This window comes from Elephas maximus, chromosome 8 (assembly GCF_024166365.1).
Source record: "Elephas maximus indicus isolate mEleMax1 chromosome 8, mEleMax1 primary haplotype, whole genome shotgun sequence".
Classification (NCBI taxonomy): Eukaryota; Metazoa; Chordata; class Mammalia; order Proboscidea; family Elephantidae; genus Elephas; species Elephas maximus.
In genome coordinates this window covers 77,379,714-77,406,106 of record NC_064826.1, presented here as the reverse complement: position 1 = coordinate 77,406,106, position 26,393 = coordinate 77,379,714, and the positions used below count along the sequence as shown (strand labels likewise).

The 26,393-nt window shown below is 37.6% G+C and overlaps 1 protein-coding gene across 1 annotated transcript in view; it reads right to left on the bottom strand.

Annotated features, from left to right (window-relative positions):
• LRRC72 (leucine rich repeat containing 72) overlaps positions 1-26,393 on the bottom strand; it is a 61,362-nt gene that overhangs the window by 15,559 nt on the left and 19,410 nt on the right. Inside the window, exons 5-6 of the mRNA XM_049893555.1 lie at positions 6,472-6,553; positions 5,259-5,369 (exon numbers count right to left, since the gene is read on the bottom strand). Of these exons, the coding sequence (XP_049749512.1) occupies positions 5,259-5,369; positions 6,472-6,553 (193 nt within the window). The remainder of the gene's footprint in view (positions 1-5,258; positions 5,370-6,471; positions 6,554-26,393) is intronic.

The window sequence follows — 26,393 nt, the reverse complement described above, 5'->3', positions numbered from 1 at the left end:
CTATGAATCAGACTCTATGGCAATGGATTTGAGTTTTTTAGGTTATACCATTCACATTCTCTTTCTCTCTGAAAAAATGTATTCATTTATTTTCTCTTTTTTTCTCGCCTAGTCCTTAGTTAAGTAATTTTTCGTGTTTTAACTTAAAAACTCACATTTCAGCTAAACAAAACACACAACTTGGATTCACTGCTCTTCCATTACCAATTAAGAAGGTGTCTCAATATTAAAAACTCAATGTGCTTGTGGCAATTCACCATTCAACGCATCATAAAATGAAATCTGAGTGACAGCAAGTCAGAAAACTGGGCTGTTAGCCCAGCCTCCGTCTAAATTAACTTAAAAAAATAGAACTAAATAATTTGAAAGGCGTTTCATCTTTATTTATTCTTCACTTTTTTTCTAGCTCTTAGATTTTCATAGGAAGTAATCTTATTTTCAACTTTTTTTTCCCCCTGTACCATTAAACATGTAACATTTTGGATTTATGAGTTTTGGATTGATGCTACTAAAATTGCCATAAATGAAATTTCTAAGATATGAAATCGGTTTCCTGTGTCTGAAAAGTTCTGAAAGCCTCCTATGATGTATGGGTACATTCCTTTAGAAACTATGAAGTAAAATTGCTTACACTTTCACTTTCAATAGGTTAATACTATTTAATCCACCTTCCCTCTAGGCTACTTATTGAGTACACCTCAGTGGCGCCAGCACTGTCTTGCTTATCTTAATTTAGGATTCTGAGTCTAAGCAATTTACATTTATGCAATAATATATCAAAATGTCTCTACTACCTTACTGCCTAAGCTTGATTTAAATGAGTTACATGTATGAAGCTACTTATTATTGAGACAGAAAAGAAAAATAAAAAATAAAGTCATTTAAATTATTGGCTTCAGTTAACTTTTTTAAACTTTTAAAGCAGAATTAAAAAGCACCTTTTAAATGAACCCAACGGCTTTTAAGGTCACCTTTGAAGAAAGGTGATGCAGTTAATGAGATACCAACATGCCCTTTTTAGTAGATAGGGAAAATGATATAGAGAGAGGAAAAGCAGTTACATCCTGTGCCTATACAGAATAGCCTGTGGAACTTCAACTGTCCATGATCGGACACCAAGATTTCAAGAATCTCGGTCAAAGTTACTTAGTAAGGTCAGCATCTCCATTGCCATCACCATCCTATTTTAACTAAACAAAATCTGTGGGCTGCCACATACCACATGCTTTTATGGAATATGAAAATGAACTCTGATTTTTAAGAGGTAAGATGGGATAAAGCAGGAGATGAGGAGGGTGGAGGGTCAGAGCATTTTCTTATTTGGGACAAATAGCAGCGAAAGACCCAGCTGGCTTTTTGTTTGTTGATTTGTTTGGTAGATTATTTTGTGTTCAAGGGAGATGGTCTCACCTTGAGGAGCATTACAAGTAAAGAGACTCAAATGAAGAGACCCTTAAGATCATAATCCCATCCTGGTATCCCCGTAACCCTCTTAAGTCCCTGGCTGTGCTTGCCATCAGCAATGGACTGAGGTCCGATGAGGAAAGGTAGAACGTGCTTAAGAGCTGTACCTCAAGATCTGACCCTCTCTTGAAAGTGGGATTTCCTACTTCCAAGTTCTGCTAGGAAGGTGGTTTTAAAAAATATGGAATGGTAGGGTCTAGGTATACTTTTCAACAGTGTAGCTTAATAAAACAGAGAAAACCCGGGAGAAATTAGGAGGCTAAAGATTTAGAACAAGAGAATGTGTTTTTTTGTTGTTGCTGCTGTTGGTAATGTTTTTTTTTTCCTCTCTAAGTGGTGGGAAAGAGGTGAGGAAACTAAAGGTTTGTGAAATTCACTGGCCACTAAGAGGGTCTTCTGATTTAGAAGGAAGATGAAGGGAGGAAAAACCCATTGCTGTCTAGTCATTTTTTTGTCAAGTCGATTTTGACTCATAGCAACCCTATGGGACAGAGTGGAACTGCCACATAGAGTTTCCAAGGAGTGGTTGGTGGATTCAAACTGCTAACCAAAGCAGCTAAACTCTTAACCACTGTGCTACCAGGGCTCCAGAAGAGGGGAAGGAAAGGGAAAAAGAGCTACAGAGGGAGGGCGTGGAAAGGTAGACCTCCTGGGGAGAAGAGGTGGGGCCCTCCTGACTCAGCCTGGAAGTCAGGAATTCCAGTTACCAGGACCTCACACTCTGCAGCTAGTGTTAGGCCCGCCTGAACTCCCAGCATGTGTCTCCTGGGCAATTGCTTGGCAATTCTCCTCTTAAACTCCAGTAGAGGATGCAATGATGAAATGAATTTGAGGTTTACCCTCCAGGCGATTTTCTCACCCTTTGAAGAACTTGTAATTGAAGTGGAATAATAATACTGCCTTAAATTTCTTATATGGTTTTACAACTTGAAAAGACACAAATTATGACATTTGAAAATACATGGATTTTTCCTTTTAGTTAGTGACCTAAATCTAATCTGTGATTGCATCAGACACATAGAAACCTAATCTGAGGACGTAACCGCACAAATGCATTTTCTTCCGTATAATATTGATAACCAAGACTTACTACAAAGAGTATTCAGAAAATTCATTTTTGTAATTGGGGACAGCATTTTTTCCATTCTATTCTAAGTTGAAACAATTATATAACTTGAGTTTCGTCACTAAGATTTTGAGTAGAGGTAACTTACACTGGTTCTAGGCCAAGGTTACTTAGTAAGATTAGCATTTAAGGTTGACAGGTAAGGATGTGGACACTATATTTATCAGGCTGCCACAGGCCCAGAAGCCTCTGAAAGAACTAAAAAAGGCACCCTCCCCACTGTACCTCAGGATGACATTCTGTGCTCGGCAACAAGTCTGAGTGGGGTTGAATTTCAGACTTCACTCACTCTGGGTTGGGCACCTTTGTTACTGCCACAACCCTGTATACTACTATTAAGATGATCTTTTGTAAAACAAATATGCATAAATTACTGAGTTTTTACATTTAGCAAACTGTACAAAGTAGTTTCTCAGCAAACTGGTCCATTTTTATAAGCCAGATTTAAGTTGAGAGTTATAAAACTGCAAGCTCCATAAAGGTCCAGACAGGATCTTGTTCACCTTCGTATTCCCATTATCTTGTTGAGTGGTATAGTCAATAAAATATCCACTTACTCAATAAATGATAAGTCATGGGTTTAAGTTTCAACTTAGTTTCAAACTTGGTAATTTGGCTAAATCTCTAAGCCTTGTATTTCTACCATTAAAGAGTGAATAAGTCCAGCTTCATAATATAATTGCTGTGAAGATTTAAATGAGAATATGGTAAGGTTCTTTCAAAAGTATGTCTTAAAAAATAATAAGATCTAGTTTCATTTTCAGGACTATCTAAGTATTTTAGATATAATTTTCCCTACAAGAAGTCTTCTCTACAAGAAAGACATTCAAGCATTCAAACATATAAGAAAAAAGACACAATATTACAATTATTATCTAAAATGTCAGCTATATTTTTTGAGTCTGTTCACTTCTTAGGAGAATTTATTTATTTTTTTATGTATCTTAATTCATGATATAACTTACATAATCCGCAATAAAACAATCTCTGTTTTTGTTGCTGCTTCAAAATAATGTGAACAGTGAGAAACACTTTTTTAAAAAGTGTTTTGGTGAGCTATATTAATGTTCAAAGCAACCCTAAGAGGTAGCTATTAGCCCCATTTTAGAAAAAAGAGGATAAGAGAGAGTTCTGGATCTAGCATAGCCAGTTCTTTAATCATAAAAGTGCTTGTTCAGCACAGAATGGCCAGAAAATTCAAATGTGCAGGCCGATGCTGATTCTCTCTCAGAAAACAAGAAAGTTGTGAGTGATTTCTAGTAGTAGGTGGCCTCATCATGTCTCTGAACTAAGCACGGAATTGCCATACACGATGTGGTTTTAATATGTGGGTTTAAAGAATCTATCTATAAGTACATGAGTCAATTCTCCTCAGTCCAATAGATGTAATTGATAGCAATGAAAAATACATGAAAACTCTAGTTACTGTTTATATATATTGACCTGCTCAGAGCCCCCTCCATGGAAATCAGTTTGTGTGTATACAAAATAGCATCTCATGCAAATCTGAGAAATGAATAGAAAGTTAATGGGAAACAATCTCTATCTCAAGATATTACATAAGTGTCCAAAAGCAGGTTTGAAAACCCACTCACTGCTCTGAGGGTTTTTTGCTTTGACACACTTAGAACCCTTTGTCTTATATTATGGTTGTGTGTACATTTATGCAGCTTATTGAGAGTAAACATGTTGCCGTCCAGTTGATTATGACTCATAGCGACGCTATGGGACAGAGTAGGACTGCCCCATAGAGTTTCCAAGGCTGTAAATCTTCATGGAAGCAGGCTGCTACATCTTTCTCCTGTGGAGAAGCTGGTGGGTTCGAATTGCTGAACTTTGGTGAGCAGCTGAGTGCTGAGAGTAAGGACTATATATTATTTACATCATAAAAAGTATTTGTTCAGCATAGAAGGTCCAGATAATTCACATACGCAGGTAAATTCCGATACTTCCACAGAAGAGAAGGAAGCTTCTCTCACTTCCTTCCAATGCTCAGCCAGTTTCTTGCTGGGTATGATTCAACATATACGTGAATAAAGTTTGCTGCTCAGCGAATTGAAGGCTTGAAACACTTTTGTTGTTCTTGTTGGTATCAGCTTTACTGATATAATTCACGTACCACACAATTCACCCATTTAAAGTGTACAATTCTGCGGTTTTTAGTATATTCACAGAGTTCTGAAAGCATCACAATTTTAGAACACCTTCATCACCCCAAAAAAGAAACTCTGTACCCCATACCCATTAGCTGTCACCTCCAGTCACAGGCCAACACTAATAATTCATTTAAAGATGGGGCCAACAGCTACTTTGCAGAAATGCCTATTCTGAATATTTCATATTAATGGACTCATCTAACGTGTTTAAAACTTACTTTTGAGGTAAAACAAAAATACAGATTTAACATGTAAATCATCTTTTGTTACTTTTTTCATTTTTGTTTGACATCCTGCATCATTTTGCAAATTTTTTTTCTACCCATTGTTCTTTCAAAAGCATGTCTTAAAAAAGAATAGGATCTCGTCTCATTTTCAGGAATATCTAAGTATTTTAGATACAAATATTGCACTTCTAACTTTAAGCTTTTTTTTTTAAGTTTGAAAGATTGAAAAATTCCTTGCATTATTGTGATTTGAACTTATGAACATGTAAAAGGTCAAATCGATACTTAGGGTCTTCAGATTCAGCATTCCCTTTAATTCCTTCACTGTCGCATCAATGTTTGTTAGTTCATTGTGGTGTAGCATGAGGATATGCAAAGAACGCAAATTATGCAGGCCTACAAAAAACAAAACAAACATTTTCATAAGATTTTAAACATTTTTAATGCTAGCTAAACAAGTAACAAAAGTAAAGAATACATTACAGCTGGTAAAAGAAGGAATGATTATAATGTTTTGAACTATAAGAACACAATAAAGCATAAGAATTCAAATAACCTATTGCAATATGGGAGTATAGAGTCCATTTCTTTCCACTGTTATTGTTTTACGTTTGTTTGTCTGAAATAGTAATTTGTTTGTTTGGCTGTGGAGGGTTATTTTCTTCTTTTTCTTTTTTTAGCCAACATTACTTAGATTTGTAACATGAATTGAGAGAATAATTACTCACCCAATGGAGTGCCTTCGTTCAAATTGCTCAAATAAGTGTCTTCTTTGCACAATAGGAATTCAAACGGTCATAACATTTTTGTTGATTCTAAAATGCACATTTCCAACATTTTTAACATAAACAAAAGTGGAATGTGCTTGTGTGATAGCCATGTTATAGTCGAAGAAAGATTTTTCTTTCTTAATAGTGCACAAAACCATGGTGGGCCTTAAAAATTATATTTTGATTCTATGATTCTATGCTGTATGATATTAAAGAAAGTTTTTGTATTACACTTCTTTGTGTTTCATGATCATTGTATGTTACCTATTTTTATAACTGGCTTGAAATTGTCAGCTAAGGGATAGTTGTTCATATAAAATTTACTCAGAGTGGGAACAGGAATTTAGCTGATAAAATTATAGCCAGTAAAAACTTGAAAAATTATTTATTAAGCTGCTATATTAATGCTGTCAAATATTGCTAAGATATGATTCCACAATATCAAGTCTGTCTCCAACTGTGCAATGGAATAGCAAAAGTCCTATATTAAAAAAAAAGATTCTTTTACATTTTGAATAGGACACATGAAAATATTGAATTGGAACTGTAATGTAACAGCACACATCTTAAAATGAAATACAAATAATATTACGAAGTAAAGCTTCCATCACATATTTTCAACAGAAATATTTAAACAGATTTCTGCATGTCATTAGCAATATCATAGTCGAAGGTTGTTAGTTACTTCCTCTCAACTGTATTCAATTGAGAGAAAATTTAAGACATACCTGCTATCTCAAATATTGCATTGTTGTTTAGATATAGTTCTGTCAAGCAGTAGTTTCTAGTTAGAAATGCTATCCCGTGGAGCTGAAAATGAGAGAGAAAAATATGCTTTGTAAAATAATTTACATATATATGTGCGTATATAAAAATATATTTGTAATAAAACCATAGAAGTCTGACCTTTGCTGCTATAATTAAACATTTTTCATCTTTTGGCCTGGGCTATAAAATACATCAGGACTGTTCTTGAAGACAATGTGATGAAAAGGATGTTTTTGGCTACCTTAAACTCTTAACCACATCTAGGCCAAACTCCCTTACAAGCTTTCCAAAGATTCTCAAACCGAGCCTAGCCCTTTTGTTCTAACCATAGTTGTCCCCATTCTGCTTTATATGTTCTCCAGGTATCTGGTTCCAGATATTAATTTGCCATCAAATATTATTAAGCGCCTATTCTATGCCAAAGCAGACCTGGTGGCACAGTGGGTAGACGCTCAGCTGCTAACCGAAAGGTCGTCAGTTTGAACCCATCAGCCGCTCTGTAGAAGAAAGATGTGGCAGTCTGCTTCCTTAAAGATGATAGCCTTGGAAACCCTATGGGGCAGTTCTGCTCTGTCCTAGAGGGCCCCTATGACTCAGAATTGACTCAACAGCAACAGGTTTGGTTTTTTGATTTCTTACGTGCCAGGGGCTCTCTCCTCAGATAATGAAAGCTGAGACCGTTTTTGCATCTGTGCATGAGTCATGATTGCCCTTAACCTGCATGTCTTGTTTTCTTGGTACATTTCGGACCATTCTTAAGGACCAGTCCCAGGAAAGCAAGGCATACCAAACCATGCACGCTCATACCACTATGGTAGGTTTTCTCTGTTCTAAAAGTTTGTTGAAACTATCCTTTGGTCTCCTTATGTCTCTCACTACTGTCTTCTTGCTCCATTTTGACCTACTTTTTGTTTTCTTAAACTTGCACTTCTCCAGCTCTTTGAATCCAATCTCTTGAATGATAGTCTAATTTTATACCATTTTACTTTACTCCCCAATCTAAAAGCCATCTTTTCTTCCCTGGCTCAATGCTCTTCTGGTAAGCAGATTTCACCTTAGCTGAGGACTCTGTAATCTGAACGGATTCATGAGGCAACTCTGCCAGGTCAGTCCCAGCACTAACAGTTCACAACCAGCCACCACCTCACCCAACTGGAGGGCAAGGCACAACACAATATTGTTACTTTACATGCTCATCTTTTTTAACATGACCTTTCCGAACAAGACCCAGGCTGATGAATCTCCAACACTTAGTTCGATTTGTACATTAATCACTTGATTACTAGAGTTTTGTATCTTCCTTGAGGAAAGAAACCCTCTTTCTCTTGTCTTTCCCACCTCCCCACTTTCCTGACAATATGGTGGAGGTGCATCTTACCATTAAGGTTAAATTCTAAATTCAGTGCTCATGAAAATTGAAAATAGTCAAAAGTACTCTTGAAAATTCCTCAAATGAAGCATTAAGTATTGTATACATGATATGGGGTATTCAAATATAGACAGTACGTCAAAATGTTTCTGCTACCCTGAATAAAAACACTCATTTTAAAAAATACTCTATAACCTTATTATAAGTTAAAAGGTTTGTTGGAGTTGTGAGGATGAAACATGGGAGAGACCCAGTGGAGGGACAAATAGGTTTCAAGAAACAAAACCCAACCCATTGCCATCAAGTCAATTCTGACTCATAGCAACCCTATAGGACAGAGCAGAACTGCCCCATAGGGTTTCCAAGGAGCAGTTGGATTCAAACTGACGACCTTTTGATTAGCAGCCAAATGCTTAACCACTGCACCACCAGGGCCCCAAGGCTTTAAAAGCAGTAGTTATTGTAAGAACGATACTTTTCTACTGAATGCAGGGTGTAACAGAGACGAGATCCTCATGAAACAGTTATTGATTGTTTAGTATTTTATATATACAAAAAAATACAATCTTGATTGTAATTTAGTCTTATATGTTTATTAAAACTTATCACAAGAACTGTTGTTACCAGTTAAATAGAACTCTTTTGGCCTTTCATTAATAGATTTCAGCCAACCCATCTGACCGAGTGAGCATTCCTCCTACAACACAGAAAAGCTGTTTGAAATTTGTATCCAAAGTTGAAAAACTTGTTTCTTTATGAAGTTTCTTTAATTTTTTAAAATCTTTGCAATATTCACAAATTATGAAGCTATAAAAGGTACCTGTGCCGTTCATCTCATTCTTTCAGACGCATCTCCACCAAATTATGTCACGATACTCATGCAGGAGGACCACCAATAATTTTGCCACAGCTCTTGTTAAGTCAGGAAAGGAGCCATATTTCCCACAGGTGGGAGAAGCCATTCAAGGCAGGAAGGTGGGTCACAGTTGGCTTTTCATTCCTTTACACTTTCCCTACATGACTTTTGGCATCAACTCGCTGAATTCCATTCTTCTTCTTGCCACTCCCTACTCTAATAAAGCCACTTCTGACATCAGCATAGGAAAAGAACACCAGCCGAAATCGTGACTTTTTCTTCTCTCTTTTTCCAGTTGCCAACTAACCACACATCAACTGAACATTACTGATTAGTTGGGGCTTTAATTTCTCTTGTATTACTCATTAGCATAAGAAGGAAATTTTAACAAATCCAACAGTTTCATCTTGATTTTAAAATCATTGTTTTCTTAAGAGCATTAACATCCTTGGACCAAAATTACTGGGATTATAAGATTGCATTTTTTGTTAGGGTGGGAAGATAGGGTGGCAAGAGACAGTTACCTCATGGGAACCTTGGTGAGCTATTGAAAGATGTTGTGCCGGAGAATGTTATTGCCCAATTTTATTTTACAAATAAAATGGCATGGTAGAAAGTAGATTAGAGGAGATAGCAAGTGTAATGGTGAGAGACGAATAAGGAGGGTGTTAGCCTGATTCCGGAGAATATGATGACGGCCCAGAGTAGAGTAATGACCATAGGGGAAGAATGAAGTAGAGGGAATGGAAAAACAGTTCTAAGGTAGAATTCATAGACTCCAAAGACAAATTGCAATATAGCAAATTGTTAAAGATCTAGCAATAGGAATTGGAAGACATGCTGATTGTCCTGATATTTAAGCCATTATTAAAGTAAAATTTTATTATACTTTGCATTTAAAAAAACCTATACTATTGATAATAAGGATTGCCCTAATGTTGATACTTAGTGTGGCCTTTTGCAATCACGTATCTTAACTTGAGGCTTGTCACATAGCAAGTGCTCAATAAATGGTAGCTATTATTATTTATTATTATAACCATTATTATTTTTATACTGCTAGGAGCTCTTTTTTTTTTTTTAGGAGCTCTTACATTTAATATACAGCACTTACAGGCAATCACTGAGGTACTACTGGGGGAAAATGTACACCAGCACAAGATTAAAATTAAGGAGGTGTGTGCAAATGGTTAACATGCTCAGCAGCTAGCCAAAAGGTTGGAGGTAAGAGTCCAGTGAGAGGTGCCTCAGAAAAAAGGTCTGGTAATCTACTTGTGAAAAAACTAGCAATTGAAAAACTCTGTGGAGCACAGAGCTATTCTGAATGACATGAGGTTGTCATAGTCAGAATCAACTCAATGTCAGGGTGTGCCAACCTTGGCACTACTGACATTTTGAAGCAGATAATTCCTTGTTGGAGTGGAAGGGAGCTGTCCCGTGCATTGTAAGATGTTTAGCAGCATCTGTGGTCTCTATTCACTAGATGTTCATAGAAAGTCCCTCCCCCCATGTCTTGACAACCAATAATGTCTCCAGACCTTGGCAAAAGCCCCCTGGTGGCAAAATTGTCCCCAGCTGAGACAAGGAAAGAGAGAAAGTCACATTTATTTAGTGCTTTTTTTGAGCCAGGCACTGAGCTAGATGTTTTCACAGACATTATCTAACATGATCCGTATAAGAGACGCAAATTATTTTATCTCCAGTTTGTTGTTATTGCCGTTAGTTGCCATTGAGTTGGTTCCAACTCATAGCAATCTTATGTATAGCACTTTATATTAATATGTATATTATAAGTGCAAAGTATTCCAGTTTACTTAATAGGGAACGAAGGCTCAGAGAAGTTAAATAAGTTTCTCAAGGTCCAGATATCATAAGTAGCAGAGTAAAGACTCAAATCCCAGTCTGTTTGGTTCCCAAGCCAATGACTGGCATATATTAAATCATAACTGAACTCTTTAATTTTGAGAGACTTTCACATAAGCCACCCAAAATACGTTATTTGGAAAACACCTTGAGATAAATTATTTCATTAGATTTAATAATGGAAAATATTCCATAAATTTTTTTTCTAATATTTAAGCAATAACCCTAAGATCCCAAAAACATATGTAAAAAGAACCCAAAACATTTGATCTGAAATGGAAAATAAATAGAAAAGAAATATAATAAACACTTTTTTAGACACATACAAATAAACAGAATGTACTACATGCCAGGCAATGTATTTAATCTTCAAGCAACTAACGTGGTAGGAGTACTATTATGAGGAGCTCAAAGCACAGAGAGGTTAAACAACTTGCCAAGATTACTCAGTGAGTATATGGCAGAACAGAGGTTTGGCCCAGTCTCCACGGTCCCTCCTGAAAACCACGACACTTACTAACATCCAGAGCAGGAAGCTGAACTATCAGACTTAGTGTGAGCCACTGGCTTGACTTGCTCGGTCTATCTGATCTAATCTTGACTTCTCAGGTAATATTGATTCTTCTCACCACTAGCTCCCTACCTCAGGCTGGCTTTGGTTCCAAGACGCTATTCTATCCTGCTTATATCCCATAGGACATGTTCTCATGTATGTCACAGACCTATCGGCAGAACCTCGGCAAATGCATATGGTTACCAATCAATCCAAACTAAAAGAACTACCTCACTCTAACGCTTTGTTGTTGTTGTTAGGTGCCATCGAGTCAGTTTCAACTCATAGTGATCCTATGTACAACAGAACGAAACATTGCCTGGTCCTGTGCCATCCTCAATCACTGTTATGCCTGACCCCATTGTTGCAGCCCCTGTGTCAATCCATCTTGTTGAGGGTCTTCCTCTTTTCTGCTGACCCTTCTACTTTACCAAGCATGATGTCCTTCTCCAGGGACTGATCCCCTCTGATAACGTGTCCAAAGTATGCGAGACGTAGTCTAGCCAGTCTTGCTTCTGAGGAACATTCCGATGTACTTCTTCCATGGCAGTCTTGTTCGTTCTTTTGGCAGTCCATGGTATATTCAATATTCTTCGGCACCACCACAACTCAAAGGCATCAATTCTTCTTTGGTCTTCCTTATTCATCATCCAGCTTTTTCATGTATATGAGGCAGCTGAAAACACCATGGCTTGGGTTAGGCACACCTTAGTCTTCAAGGTGACATCTTTGCTTTTCAACACTTGAAAGAGGTGTTTTGTAGCAGATTTGCCCAATGTAATGTGTCTTTTGATTTCTTGACTGCTGGGTATTGATTGTGGATCCTGGTAAAATAAAGGCCTTGCCAACTTCAAGCTTTTCTCCATTTATCATGATGTTGTTTGTTGGTCCATTTGTGAGGATTTTTGTTTTCTTTATGTTGCGGTGGAATCCACACTGAAGGCTGTGGTCTTTGATCTTCATCAGTAAATGCTTCAAGTCCTCTTCACTTTCAGCAAGCCAGGTTGTGTCATCTGCAAACGCAGGCTGTTACTGAGTCTTCCTCCAACCTTGATGCCCCATTCTTCTTCATAGAGTACAGCTTCTCAAATTATTTGCTCAGCATACAGATTATTAAAAAAAAGAAAAAAAAAAAAACAACCCAGTGCCGTCGAGTTGATTCCGATTCAATACTGTGAAAAGATATAACCCTGACACACACCTTTCCTGACTTTAAGCCACACAATATCCCCTTGTTCAGTTCAAATGACTGCCTCTTTATCTAAGTACAGCTTCCTCATGAGCACAATTAAGTGTCCTGGAATTCCCATTCTTTGCAATATTATCCATAATTTGTTATGATCCACACAGTTGAATGCCTTTGCATAGTCAATAAAACACAGGTAAACACCTTTCTGGTATTCTCTGTTTTCAGCCAGGATGTGTCTGACATCAGCAAAGATATCCCTGGTTCCACATTCCCTTCTGAATCTGGTTTGAATTTCTGACAGTTCTCTGTCGATGTACTGCTGCAACCACTTTTGAATGATCTTCAGCAAAATTTTGCTTGCGTGTGATATTAATGATATTGTTTGATAATTTCTGCATTCGGTTGGATCACCTTTCTTGGGAATAGGCATAAATATGGATCTCTTCCAGTCAGTTGGCCAGGTAGCTCTCTTCTAAATTTCTTGGCATAGAAGAGTGGGCACTTCCAGCACTGCAACCATTTGTTGAAACACTTCAATTGATATTCCATCAATTCCTGAAGGCTTGTTCTTCCCCAGTGCCTTCAGTGCAACTTGGACTTCTTCCTTCAGTACTATCGGTTCCTGATCATACGCTACCTCCTGAAATGGTTGAATGTCGACCAATTCTTTTTAGTATAGTGACTCTGTGTATTCCTTCCATCTTCTTTTGATGCTTCCTGCTAAATGACACTAATGCTAAACTACATCATATGCAAACAAGTATACTTGCTCTTGGTTCCTTCAACCTTGCTTTTCAGTATTCCTCTCTCTCCTGCTGGCACCCTCCTGCTCCTGATCATTCCATTATTTCTTTTTTCTTCCCACTTCATCCTCTTTCAACACGTCCTACAGTCCTGTTTCTATAGTACCATAGAGGTAAATTATTATATTGCTGGTGTTTTTGTTGCTGATTAGGCTTATAGATATTAGCCATCCCAGGGGTATTTCTTTTAAATTAGAGAATTCTGTTCAGTGACTCAGATTGCTGACTCTCAGGCCCATTTGTGTTCTGGGAAAATTTCCCAGTGTCCCCCAAGTTATGCCCTATAACAACTCCCTAAGATATTAGCTTGTAAAATCAACTTTGGGGACTATGTTCATTAAACCCAAATGATGTCGTGAATACAAAGTATGACTCTGGAAAGTTTCTAATATCGTAAAACAAGACCACAGAACTTTATATGTGGAAAGGAACTTAAAAATTATACACATGAGCTTGTGTAGAAGAGAAAAATGGCTTCTGGATATGTAGATTATACACACACACCTACTTTTGCTCCACCCAAAAAGTCATCTAAAATGGCAGTAGTAGAATGTTTTAAAAGATGTATGTCTACAAGAACAAAGAGAACAGGAAATTAGACAACAGTAATACAAATACGGAACCTGGAAAGCATATGGTCAAGTGGTAATAAAATGAACAGAAATAAGAAAGCCAAATTCTAAAACCAGAAACCAACCTGATACACAGCATTATATTTTTAAAAGACTCAGTAACAAGAAGTGATGGTAAAAGGAAGAGGGTTAAAAAAGGATTATTGAAAGCTATTTAAGAAGCGACCCTATTCCTAGAAGATGCCTTCATCCCCCTATCTACCTGCTAGGAAACTGAGCCTCTTTTACCACATCAAAAAGCTGAAGGTTTGTTCTCCAGAGACAATAACAGAGTTCCTGAACAGCTAGATGCAAGACAGAGTTGCAGATAGAGGGTTCATACTGAAACAGGAAGATTAATGGAATGCAGTCACATGAAATGTTGAGAACTCCCAACCCTTTTTTCCCAGCTTGGCACTCAAGGGTGTTGGTAGCAAGGTCTTTACTCATTGGGTAAAAAATTGGAAAAGGCTTTTCTGGGGAATCTGACCAGCCCAACAGGAGACAACTAAAAATATTGCTGTCAGGATTTTTCCCAAAACTGCCCTGCCAGATAATCCCACGGTGAAGCTCACGAGTGACAAGCCACACCCACACAGTACTTCCAATGGACATTTTAGACTCCCATCTGAAATATGAGAAGACAGTCAAGGATATCTGAGGAAAAAAAGTTCTGACATGAAAAATAGAGATTCAAAGAAGAAAATGGAAGCAAGATCAATTTAGAGAAAACAGATACTATGCAAACAACAGCAGCAGCAGCAACAACAAAAAACACCACCACCACTATCAATACTGTTTGGAAAGATTAGATAAGATGTTTTATCCTTAAAACCAACAAACAAAAAAAGGTAACATAAAAATAAACATTGAGAGAAGAAAAAAGAGGCCTTGGAATTGAAAAATCACTAAAACAGACATTAAAAACGTAATAAGAAGGTTGGAGGGAAAGTTGAGGAAATCTCTCAAAAAGTAGAAAATAAGACAGAAAATGTAGGAAAATTGTAAGACCAGTTCAGTAGTTCAACATTTGCACATTTGAAGTTCCAGGAAGAATAGTGAACATGAAAAGGGAAAAAAATCAACAAAATACTTCAAGAAAATTCCCCCAAACTGAAAGGCCTTGAGTTTCTAGATTGAAATTGCCCCAAGATCAGCAAATAGATGAAAATAGACTCAGACCAAGGCATATCATTGTGAAATGTCTGAACACCAAGGACAAAGAATAGCCTACAGGCTTCTAAACAGGGAACACACACACACACACACACACACACACACACACACACATGCCATATACAAAGGTGATCAGGACTCAAAATGGCTTTACACTTCTCAACAGTTAGCCACTGAAAACTAGAAGAAAATGGAGAGTTGCCTTATCTCCAACCTAGAATTCTATCAGCCAAATAAACCACAATATTGGTCCAAATATGAAAATTGAATGAACACAATTGGAGGCATGCACAGTCTTAATATATTTACGACCCACACCTCTTTCTCGGGAAGCCCCTGGAGAATATACTTCAACATAGCAAGGGAATAGTTTGAAAAAAAAAAACACTTGATACAGGAAACAAGAGAGGTAAAGGGAATCCACAGGATGGTGGCAAAGGGAGATTGAAGATGTGCACAGATATACAGGGCAAGCAGTCCAGATTGGAGCAAGTCATAAGGTCGTGGGCATACTTCTTCAAGAAAATGAAAGTAATTGAACAAATGCTTTGAAAAGATATGATCAACTGGCAAAGAGTTCAGTTTGAATAAGTGAAAATAGCAAATAGAAAGCAAACTAAAAAATCAAATAGACATTAAGTACAGGGAAGTGGAAGAAGTATAAGAAAAGAAAAATAGAATTTAATACATGGCATAGTTACGAGTGGCATAAATTGTCATAACATGTAAACAGTGAATATTGATGTAACAAAAATTACAACACAACATGCATTGTGGGAATGGAAGGCATGCATGTTGGAGGGGGAAAGAGAAAGAGCCAAATCTTCTCTGTTAGCGGAAACTCAATCCGTATTGCCTAAAAGAGAAAATCAAGTACTGGCTGCAGCAATACCAACAGGTGATTTAGAAATATACTGATAAATAACAAAAGGTCGTGTAAAATTGTTGCATCTGGGGAATGTCAAACAGGAGTGGGGTGTGAGGGACTGGGGCTAACTTTTTTTTTTTAGATCTAGGTAATTCTTTAAACTATTATTATATACTCTGACATAAACAAAAACAATTCTTAAAAAGAAGAGTGGGAGATGGGACCTTAACATTTATTCTGTGTCTAATGCGTGCAAGTCTCTGTGACCAGTGCTTCACATATGCCACCTCATTTGTTTCAAGACAAACCTTGAAGTAGTTGTCATGAAGAATAAATACCCCCGTATTACAGAAGAGAGGCTATGTGGTTTGCTAAATATGAGATGGTTACTGACATGACCGTATCTGTCCCTGATCTCTCAGTTTGACACCCATTTATTATATGCTCCGTGCCAGGGCCTCTGCCAGGAATCATTAATGCAGATATTGGAACTATTATTGGATTTACATCTTTCTTAAAAAAAAAAAAAAAAAAAATTTTTTTTTTTTTTTTTATTTAAACATTATCTAGGTCTCCCGGGTGGTGCAAACAGCTTGCTCTAGGCTGCTAATCTAAAGGTTGGGAGTTCAAACTCACCCAGTGGCACCGTGGAAGAAAAGCTTGGTGGTCTGCTTCCATAAGGATTACAGCCAAGAAAACTCTATAAAGCAATTTTACTCTGTAACACATGGGGTTGCAACGAGTCAGAGTCGACTCAACAGCAATGGCTTTTTGGTCTAAACGTTGAAATGTGTCTGCCCAGCATCTGAACCTCCTCTCCACAATTCAAAGAATTCCCAATCTTATAAGTCTCAAAGCTTCTCCTCAGAAGGCATGTTATTTGCGTTCCCAGACTTCCTGGTAGCTAGAGTGTGGACACAGGACTTAGGCTAAACCAATCGGATGCATATACTCTGAGCTCTGAATCAAGAACTAGTAATGCAGAGAAGGGGGGACAGTTGAGAATTAATTCTGGTGGTGGCAGAGATGGAGGAGGCAATACTCATTTTGCACAGTGGTGCCAGTGGAGGTGTCCTGCTGCTGGTGCTGGTGACAGAGGCAGTAACAGAGCAAGCCAGGGCTTCCATGACTGATTGGCAAGCCAACAGTGTTTGTGGAAACCAGTTCTGTGATGGGGTTTTGATTGTGATTCTTTTTGATCCTGAAAATTTTCTGAGCTTAATTCTTAAGCGACCCAATATCTAACCAGTAGCTTTTCTTTTGTTTTTATTTTCTTGTGCTTTAAGTGAAAGTTTACAATTCAAGTCAGTTTCTCACACAAAAACTTATACACACATTGTTATGTAAACCTAGTTACTTTCCCTACAATGTGACAGCACACTCCTTCTCTCCACCCTGTATTTCCCGTGTCCATTCAACCAGCTCCTGTCCCCCTCTGCTCTGCCTTCTCATCTCACTTCCAGACAGGAACTGCTCGCATAGTCTCATATGTTATTTGAGCTAAGAAACACACTTCTCACCAGGATCATTTTGTGTCTTATAGTCCAGTCTAATCTTTGTCTGAAGAGTTGGCTTTGAGAATTGTTTTAGTTTTGGGATAACAGACAGTCCAGGAGCTATGACCTCTGGGGTCCCTCCAGTCTCAGTCAGACTATTAAGTCTGATCTTTTTACTAGAATCTGAGATCCACATCCCACTGTTCTCCTGCCCCATCATGAATTCTCTGTTTTGTCCCTACAGGGCAGTCACTGGTGGTAGCCGGGCACCATCTAGTTCTCCTGGTCTCAGGCTGATGGAGCCTCTGGTTTATGTGGCCATTTCTGTCTCTTGGGCTGGTTATTTTCCTTGCATGTTTGGTGTTCTTCATTCTCCTTTGGTCCAGGTGGGTTGAGACAAATTGATGTATCTTAGATGGCTGCTCGCTAGAGTTTAAGCCGCCAGCCACCACTCACCAAAGTGGGACGCAGAATGTTTTCTTAATACACTTTGTTAGGCCAGTTGACCTAGGTGCCCCCTGAAACCATGGTCCCTAGACCTCTGCCCCTGCTACTCTGCCCCTCAAAGTATTTGGTTGTAATAAAGAAACTTCTTAAGTTGGAAACTTCTAATTTTGGATTAGTCCAGTTTTGGTGACTTCTCCTGCATTGTGTTGTCCTTCCCTTCACCTAAAATAATTCTTTTCTACTGTCTTATTAGTGAATAACCCTTTCCCTCCCTCCCTTTCCACCCTCATAACCATCAAAGAATGTCTTCTTCTGTGTTTAAACATTTTCTCGAGTTCTCATAATAGTGGTCTTATACAATATTTATCCCTTTGTGACTGATTTCATTCAGCATAATGCCTTCCAGATTCTTCCATGTTATGTTTCACAGATTCATCATTGTTCTTTATTGTTGTATACCATTCCATTGTGTGAATATACCATAATTTGTTTATCCATTCATCCAAGATGGGCACCTTGGTTGTTTCCACCTTTTTCCTATTGTGAACATTGCTGCAATGAACATGGTGTGTGTATATCTATTTGTATGAAGGCTCTTATTTCTCTAGGACATATGCCAAGGAATGGGATTGCTAGTTCATATGGTAATTCTATTTCTAACTTTCTAAGGAAGCACCAAATCTGTTTCCAAAGTGGTTGTACCATTTTACATTCCCAGCAGCAACTATATAAGTGTTCTAGTCTCCACACAACCTCTCCAACATTTATTTTGTGTATTTTGAATTAATGGCAGCCTTGTTGGGATGAGATGTTATCTCAGTGTATTGACTTGCATTTCTCTAATGGCTAATGATCGTGAGCATTTCCTCATGTATCTGTTAGCCACCTGAATGTCTTCTTTGGTGAAGTGCCTGTTCATATCCTTTGCCCATTTTTAAATTGGGTTACTTGTCTTTTTGTTGTTGAGGTTTTGCAGTATCTTGTAGATTTTAGAGATTAGACACTGATTGGATTTATCGTAGCCAAAAAAATTTTTCCAGTCTGTAGGTAATCTTTTTACTCTTTTGGTGAAGTCTTTGAATGAGCATAGATGTTTGATTTTTAGGAGCTCCCAGTTATATAGTTTCTCTTTTGGTGTTTGTGCATTGTTAGTAATGTTTTATATACTGTTTATGCCATGTATTAGGGCTCTTAGCGTTGTCCCACGATCTTTATCTTTTTAGATTTTATATTTAGGTCTTTGATTCATTTTGAGTTAGTTTTTGTGCATGGTGCGAGGTATGGGTCTTGTTTCATTTTTTTTGCAGATGGATATCCAGTTATACCAGCACCATTTGTGAAAGAAAGCGTCTTTTCCCCATTTAATGGACTTTGGGCCTTTGTCAAATATCAGCTGCTCATAGGTGGATGGATTTATGTCTGGATTCTCAATTCCATTCCATTTGTCTGTGTATCTGTTGTTCTACCAGTACCAGGCTATTTTGACTACTGTGGCTATATAATAGGTTCTAAAATTAGGTAGTGCGAGGTCTCTGACTGTTCTTCTTTTTCAGTAATGCTTTACTTATCCAGGGCCTCTTCTCTTTCTATATGAAGTTGGTGATTTGTTTCTTCATCTCATTAAAAAGTGTCTTTGGAGTTTGGATTGGGATTGCATTGTATCTGTAGATCGCTTTGGGTAAAGTAGAAATTTTCACAATGTTAAGTCTTCCTATCCATGAGCAAGGTACGCTTTTCCGCTTTGGTAGTTTTCTTCTGGTTTCTTGCAGTAGTGTCTTATAGTTTTCTTTGTATAGGTCTTTTACGTCTCTGGTTAGATTTATTCCTAAGTATTTTATTTCCTTGGGGGTTATTGTAAATGGTACTGATTTGGTGATTTCTTCTTGGAAGTTCTCTTTGTTGGTGTAGAAGAATCCAACTCATTTTTGTATGTTTATGTGGTATCCATATACTTTGCTGAAATCTTTTATTAGTTCCAGTAGTTTTCTTGTGGATTCTTTGGGGTTTTCTGTGTATAAGATCATATCATCTGCAGATAGAGATACTTTTACTTCTTCCTTACCAATGTGGATGCCCTTTATTTCTTTTTCTAGCCTTTTTGCTCTGGCTAAGACCTCCAACACAATGTTGAATAAGAGTGGTGATAAAGGGCATCCTTGTCTGTTTCCCGATCTCAGTGGGAATGTTTTCAGGCTCTCTCCGTTTAGGGTGATGTTGGCTGTTGCCTTTGTATAAATGCCCTTTATTATGTTGAGGGATTTTCCTTCTATTCCTATTTTGCTGAGAATTTTTATCATGAATGTGTCTTGGACTTTGTCAAATGCCTTTTCTGTGTCAATTGATAGGATCATGTGGTTCTTTTCTTTTTAACCAGTACCTTTTCAATAAATTATTTTTCTGCTTCAATCAGTCAAAGTGGACATCTTTTAAGTGAACTTCTCGTACCTTAACTATTATCCAAGCAAAGTTCAACTTGGCAGACTTAGCTAAGATGTTAAATGTGCAGAAACTGACATTTTCAAATAAACAGAAAGGTAAAAGTTGGCAAAATATTTTTAATTTACCTTCCTCAAATTTTAAATTGATGGTCTATTATAAGTCATTTGTGAAATATTTTATTTATAAGAAAATATTAGGGTCTTTACTCATTCTTCCATTCAACAAATACTTGCTGAGCAGCTACTATGTACCAGACACTGTTCTAAGTGTTATATAAAAAAAAGAAAAAAACCCATTGCCATCAAGTTGATTCTGACTTATAGAGTAGAAGTGCCCCATAGAGTTTCCAAGGGGTGGCTGGTGGATTCCAACTGCCAAACTTTTGGTTAGCAGCTGAGTTCTTAGCCACTGCACCACCAGGGTTCCATAGGAAGTATAGTAGTGAACAAAGACAAAAACCCCTGTCTTTCTTCAAGTAGGAAAAAAAAAAAATAAATGCATACAATAAGTAGTAAATTACATATTACGGTATAAGTTAAGTGCTGTGGGGAAAAAATAACATATGGCATGACCACAGAGAGGTGGTATTACAGTTTAAATGGATTGGTCAGGTTAGGTCTTGGGGAGGAGGTAATAATTGACCAAACTCTTGATGAAGTGGAAGGAGTGAGCCACTGGGATATCTATAAGAGGAGCTCACGGTGATGAAACAATGTATAGGTTCTGAGACAATATGGTGTCTGGTATGACTAGATCAGAGTGAGGGAGGGAGAGATGGTAGGTGATGAGGTCAGAAAGGTAACCAGGGACCACTTGTGTAGGTTTAGTAAGGATTTTGGCTGAAAGCAATAGAGAACCATTGGAGGTTTTAAGCAGAGGAGTGACATGTTTTGACTTAGGTTTCCACAGATCGCTTTGCTGTTGTATTGAATGGTTCTTAATCAGGGATGATTTTGCCCAACAGGGATGATTTTGCCCCAAATGATTTTGCATTTGACAAGTCTGGAAGTATTTTTGTTGTCACTCCTGGGGGGAGATCTCCTGGCATCCAGTGGGTAGAGGTCAGGGGTGCCACAAAACATCCTGCACAGAACAGCCCCCAGAACCAAGAATTATCTGGTTTAAAAAATCAGTGGTGCCAAGATAGAGAGACCCTGGGGGCAAAGACACATAGACCAGTGATTAAAAAACATGGTGAAACTCTGAAAAATTCTGTGATTATGTATGATTTAAAAGGGTATATTATTGTATGTTTGAACATTGAAATCACAATACTTCACAACTTACATAGAACTCTAAGCATTAAAAAAATTTTTTTTTAGCTGGGGAGAATTTTAATAATACACACTGAATTACATAAGAAAAAAAAAAAAAAAAGCAAATTTCAATATATTTCCGGGATTCCCAAGTTAATTATGGTGCTCCTGTTCAATAAATTGAAACAATGCATTCATTTGTAGCTTAGTTTAATCACAGACATACAGCAAAGCCTGGTTTATGTTATTTATGTTGGTTTACTTTTTTGAGGCAGTCTTAAATATTTGGCAAAATATAAATCTTTCAACAAAGTTGACATAAGGGATATAATTCATGTTGCCGAGGCGACAGAAGCACGTAAGAGCCCAAATTATATGGAACGCAGGCTAGTTCATTTCATTTTTTAATAGCTCTCACACTCTTCCATGGGGCTGTGCTGCTCTAAATCGTTTTTTGGAACAAGATATGGTATAATAAATGGATATATACCCAAACTTAATACACAAATAAATCTGATTGAAGATGCCAACAAAAATTCCATGATGAAAAACATGTTATAAAACTACCTGATTAAAAGTGCTGTCATTTAAATAATCCTTCATCAAATATGTATCAGTGAATTAAAAAAAAATTATTTCAATCTTCAAATTGTACTTTGCTCATTTTATACATCAATATTCCTTCCTAAAATATTTAAATTTGTGCTGTTTACCAAATTCTTATTATAGGCTGACTGTCCAGGAGATAGGAAACAATAACATCTTAAAAGCATAGAAGAATGAGCCTAGCATGTTTCTTAAAGCAATTTTGTTTATTCTTAGCTGATCATTCTTTGGAAATCATTATTCACAATATGCTAGAATCAAAGTGAATAAAACACTGTGAATTTGACTATACTAGGTAGCACTCTTTTCCTAAGTACAGATTATGACTTTCTTTTCCTTATAAAGAAAGTGTTCATTTCATCAACACTTCATAATAAAATATTCTATATAAGGGCACAACCAAAGACAAAATGTTTAAATTTGAAGAAAACTTTTTGAAATGCAAAAGAGGAACTGTTTCTCAGTTAAGGAGGATCAAGTGGTATCTTCTGAATCACTCCCAGGAAATGAGAAAACATTATCAGTTACTGTGGGCAATGTTATTATAAAGAAGAATTTCAATTATTTTTTAAAAGAATGACATTGCCAAAATAGGTCTTTTCAATTAAATTCGGTTTGCAAAATTTGTTTGTTTTTGCTGCACAGCAGAAACCCAGATTTCATGCTGGACAGGTGCTTAGTAAAGCATTTTACAGTTTCTCCACCAAATGCTTATTCTAACCTGAGATGAAATAAGACATAACAAAGTATCACTAGTGCTACCAGAGAGTGGAGGACAGTAATTTTGTGGCAGCAATATTATAAATGCAGAGGTCATTATTAAAATTCCGTAAAGAAAATTTTCAGGTAGTGAGCCAAGGACAAAGAGATCACATGTATGTGCCATACTAAATTGCAGTATAAAAGGAAAACCACTGAAATAATTTGCTTGAGTCAGACTCAACATATCAGGAAAGGTCCAAGGATGAACCAACCTATGGACCTAAAATTCCCTTGGTGGGACTTGTTAGGGGTTAGACCAAGGTTTTGAACAAATTTATCCCAGTTCGAACTCCTGCTGAGAATTTGCATTTCTCCTAACTTCCTAGGAAGGTATACACAAGAATAACCAGGGAGTCTTGTTCAAATATAGATGCTGATTCAGTGTATTTGGGGTGGAAGTGCAAATTCTCATCAGGGAACTTGTTAGAAATGCGAATTCTCAGCAGGGATTTGAACCCAGAAACAAAGCCCTGGATAAGTCAGGGAAAGGAGTTTTTAGAAGGCCTCAGTTAATATGCATCTATGGGCAGCTGCCTCTATCAGGGATAATTGGAAAAAGATGGCCCAGAAAGGAGGAAGATACAGAACTAATGAATATCCATGCAGTATAAGGAGGAAACAAGCCCCCAGTCAGTATAATGAAAGAACCAGAGTTGCACAAACAAATTTAGTAAAGTCTGGGTATTGGAGATCCTTAGAAACAAAGTGATACCTATATTATTAGCTTGTCCAGGATCAGACTAGAACTCAAGCTTTATCATCCATTAGATAATTACTGGAAGAATGCCCACCCTTGAATACTAGGTTACAAACACACTGAACTGTATTCATTACCTTCAAACGCCATTGTCTTCTCTCATGCCAGGCAGGTAGTTTGCAAATGCAATGCCTTCATCAGGGGCACTGCCACTCTCTCTACCCCTCTTAATTTTATCACTGGAGCAAGGACCATCATTTATTGTTATATCCTGTCAGCAACCTAATGTAAGTACAGAATACCCGTTGCTGTCCAGCTGATTCCGACTCATAGGGACCCTATAGGACCCCATAGGACCCTACAGGACAGAGTAGAATTTCCCCAGGGGGTTTCCAAGGCATGCCTGGTGGATTTGAACTGCTGATCTTTTGGTTAACAGCTGTAGCTCTTAACCACTACACCACCAGGGTTTCAAAGTACAGAATAGGCCAGATCAAATAGGATGCTTTTGGCTCCAAGTAGCTTCTAAGCTCTTCTTAAACTGGCACATAAAACAAGAACATTATCATCTCCCATAACAGGAAGTCCAGAGGTTGTGGCAGCACTGTTATGAATGCAGAGCTCATTATTAAAAATCAGTACAAGAAAATTTTCAGGTAATGAACCTCAGTCTTCACATCTCTATTTGCACTCCACCTTTCTCTGAATATTTATTTCATTCTCAAGTTGGTAGCTTCACATTTAGGCAAGACGACATCTAGAGGAAACAAGGGACCTCTCTTGTAGTGCTCTTTTTTAGGAGTAAGGAAATCTTCCAGAAACCTCCCAGCAGATGTCCCCTTATGCCTCCATGACCAAAGCTGGATTGTATGCCTGTTCCTTGACTAACCACTCACAAGGATGATGGGATTACCCTGGTTTAGATAGTTCAGCATTCACCCCTGAAACTAGAGATGGAGCCACCTACCTGAGTAAAATGGAGGAGGGGTATGTACTAAAACCCAAACGCGGATTCTACTGGGCAGGCAAAAGAAGAGATTGAATGTTGAGTGGACAACCAATACTGCCCAGTACATAGGCCACAATAAATATTGTTGACTGAATAAAAGAATAAACAAAGAAAAGAATGTCCTCACTTTATTTTATTGGTGTGTGACTTATTTGTTCCTAAACAGTAGGTAGCCTAAGATATTCATTAATTTAAGAACAATCCTGGTCACAAATTCAGATCATTCTTATCAAAACATTGCCATTCTAAATATTTATATTCATATTTCTTTGCTGGCACAGTAACTTCTTAGTGACCAACCTAGTGTAATCTAAACTCATAATTAGATTTTTACAGATGAATTTTCATAAGGTGCTATCACAGCTCTTACGCCGCCTACTAGAGTTTTGGGTCCTGAATATGACTTTAATTTTTGATGGAGTGCGAACACTCAGACAACTTAACACCCAGTCAATTCTCAGTCAGTAGGAAAACTAATGCTAGCTGATTCACTTTTCCCATGACCATTTAAAACCCATTTCTGGTACAACTAAGTCCTTTCGGTTATAAGGGCTGCTTAAGTCTGTTTCTGAAAGAACGAAGTAATTGATGGAGATTTTTGGAAATACTATAATTAGTTAACTGAACATAAATAACTAAACACAAGAAGTCAGCCTTGTCTTCCCTTCTAACCCCTCCAAAAGCAAAAGAAAAATAGCTGACAGCCACGGAGACACTTCCTATGTACATAACACTCTGCAAGTCAACTGTGTGAAAAATCAATTAGTGTTGGAGCTGGGAAGGTGTCCATTGCCAGAATGCCAAAATCCTCATTATACCTCTCCCTTTAGACATGTTTCCAACATTTGTGCATATTCTTTCCTCCACAGCAGAATGCCAGATAACCAGTTTAAGTCCAAGGAGCACGCACTAAAAACAAAGATCGGTCACTTTTGCCATGCCCTGTGATTTGCATCTTTTTCTAATCACAAATTGTGACCAAGGATATTTTTGGCAGGGTGTTTAAAAGATATTTGAACTTGAATGCTCTTAAGTGCTGCGTTAACTTTCCATTTCAGTTGTTAGCCGCCTAAGCCTCGAAGCTATTTGTGTTTGCTCTGCTAGAAGTTATTTCAAGCTTATGGGATTTATTCTTACACTTAATACTAGAAGCACTTTCATTTTCCACTCAGTTGGTTAAAAAAAAGATAAAAATGCAATGAAATATTGAATATTTTCATAAATGTGGCTATTTAAAGATTCAAGGCTGAAAAGCTGAACTACTGCTTGGTAGGGAGACTACTGATGAAAACTCAATTTTTTTTTTTTATTAGCTGTTGTTTGAAAGTCTAAATTTGAAATGTTAAGATTGGGCTCAATTTATAATGCACACAGTACAAAGCTGTTGGAAATTCAAATGTCTGCAAGTTGAGAATCACCTACTGATGGGTGAACTGTGATGATTATTTTTGTTTGAATTTCAGTTCAGTCTTATTTTTCAATTTGGAGAGAGCCTAGAGCCTACCCAGGCTCCCACTAAGGGAGAGAGGGTGGGAGGGTACTGCCTCCTGAATCCTAGCTTCCTAAAAGAAAACTCAAGGGCCTTATACTTCATGAGCTTCAGGAGTGTTCCTTGTAGTTGAGGACACTGTGATCTGGTGCCTAATACCCTCTGAGAAAGATAATTGTCTCAGGTAGCCACTCAGCCCCCTACAGCAGGTCAAAGGTATGTGAGTCCTCGGAAAGGGATGTGGGGCTGCTCTAGGAATGTTGGTCTGGAGCATTTTACAAGGGATCCTGCCTAAGAGAGTAGTTTGCCAAGGCCAGGGATCCTCAGTTGTAAGTACCACTGTGGTAAATGGTGAAGAGTGGCCAGTGAGAGGACTTAAGAGTTGGAGGAGCT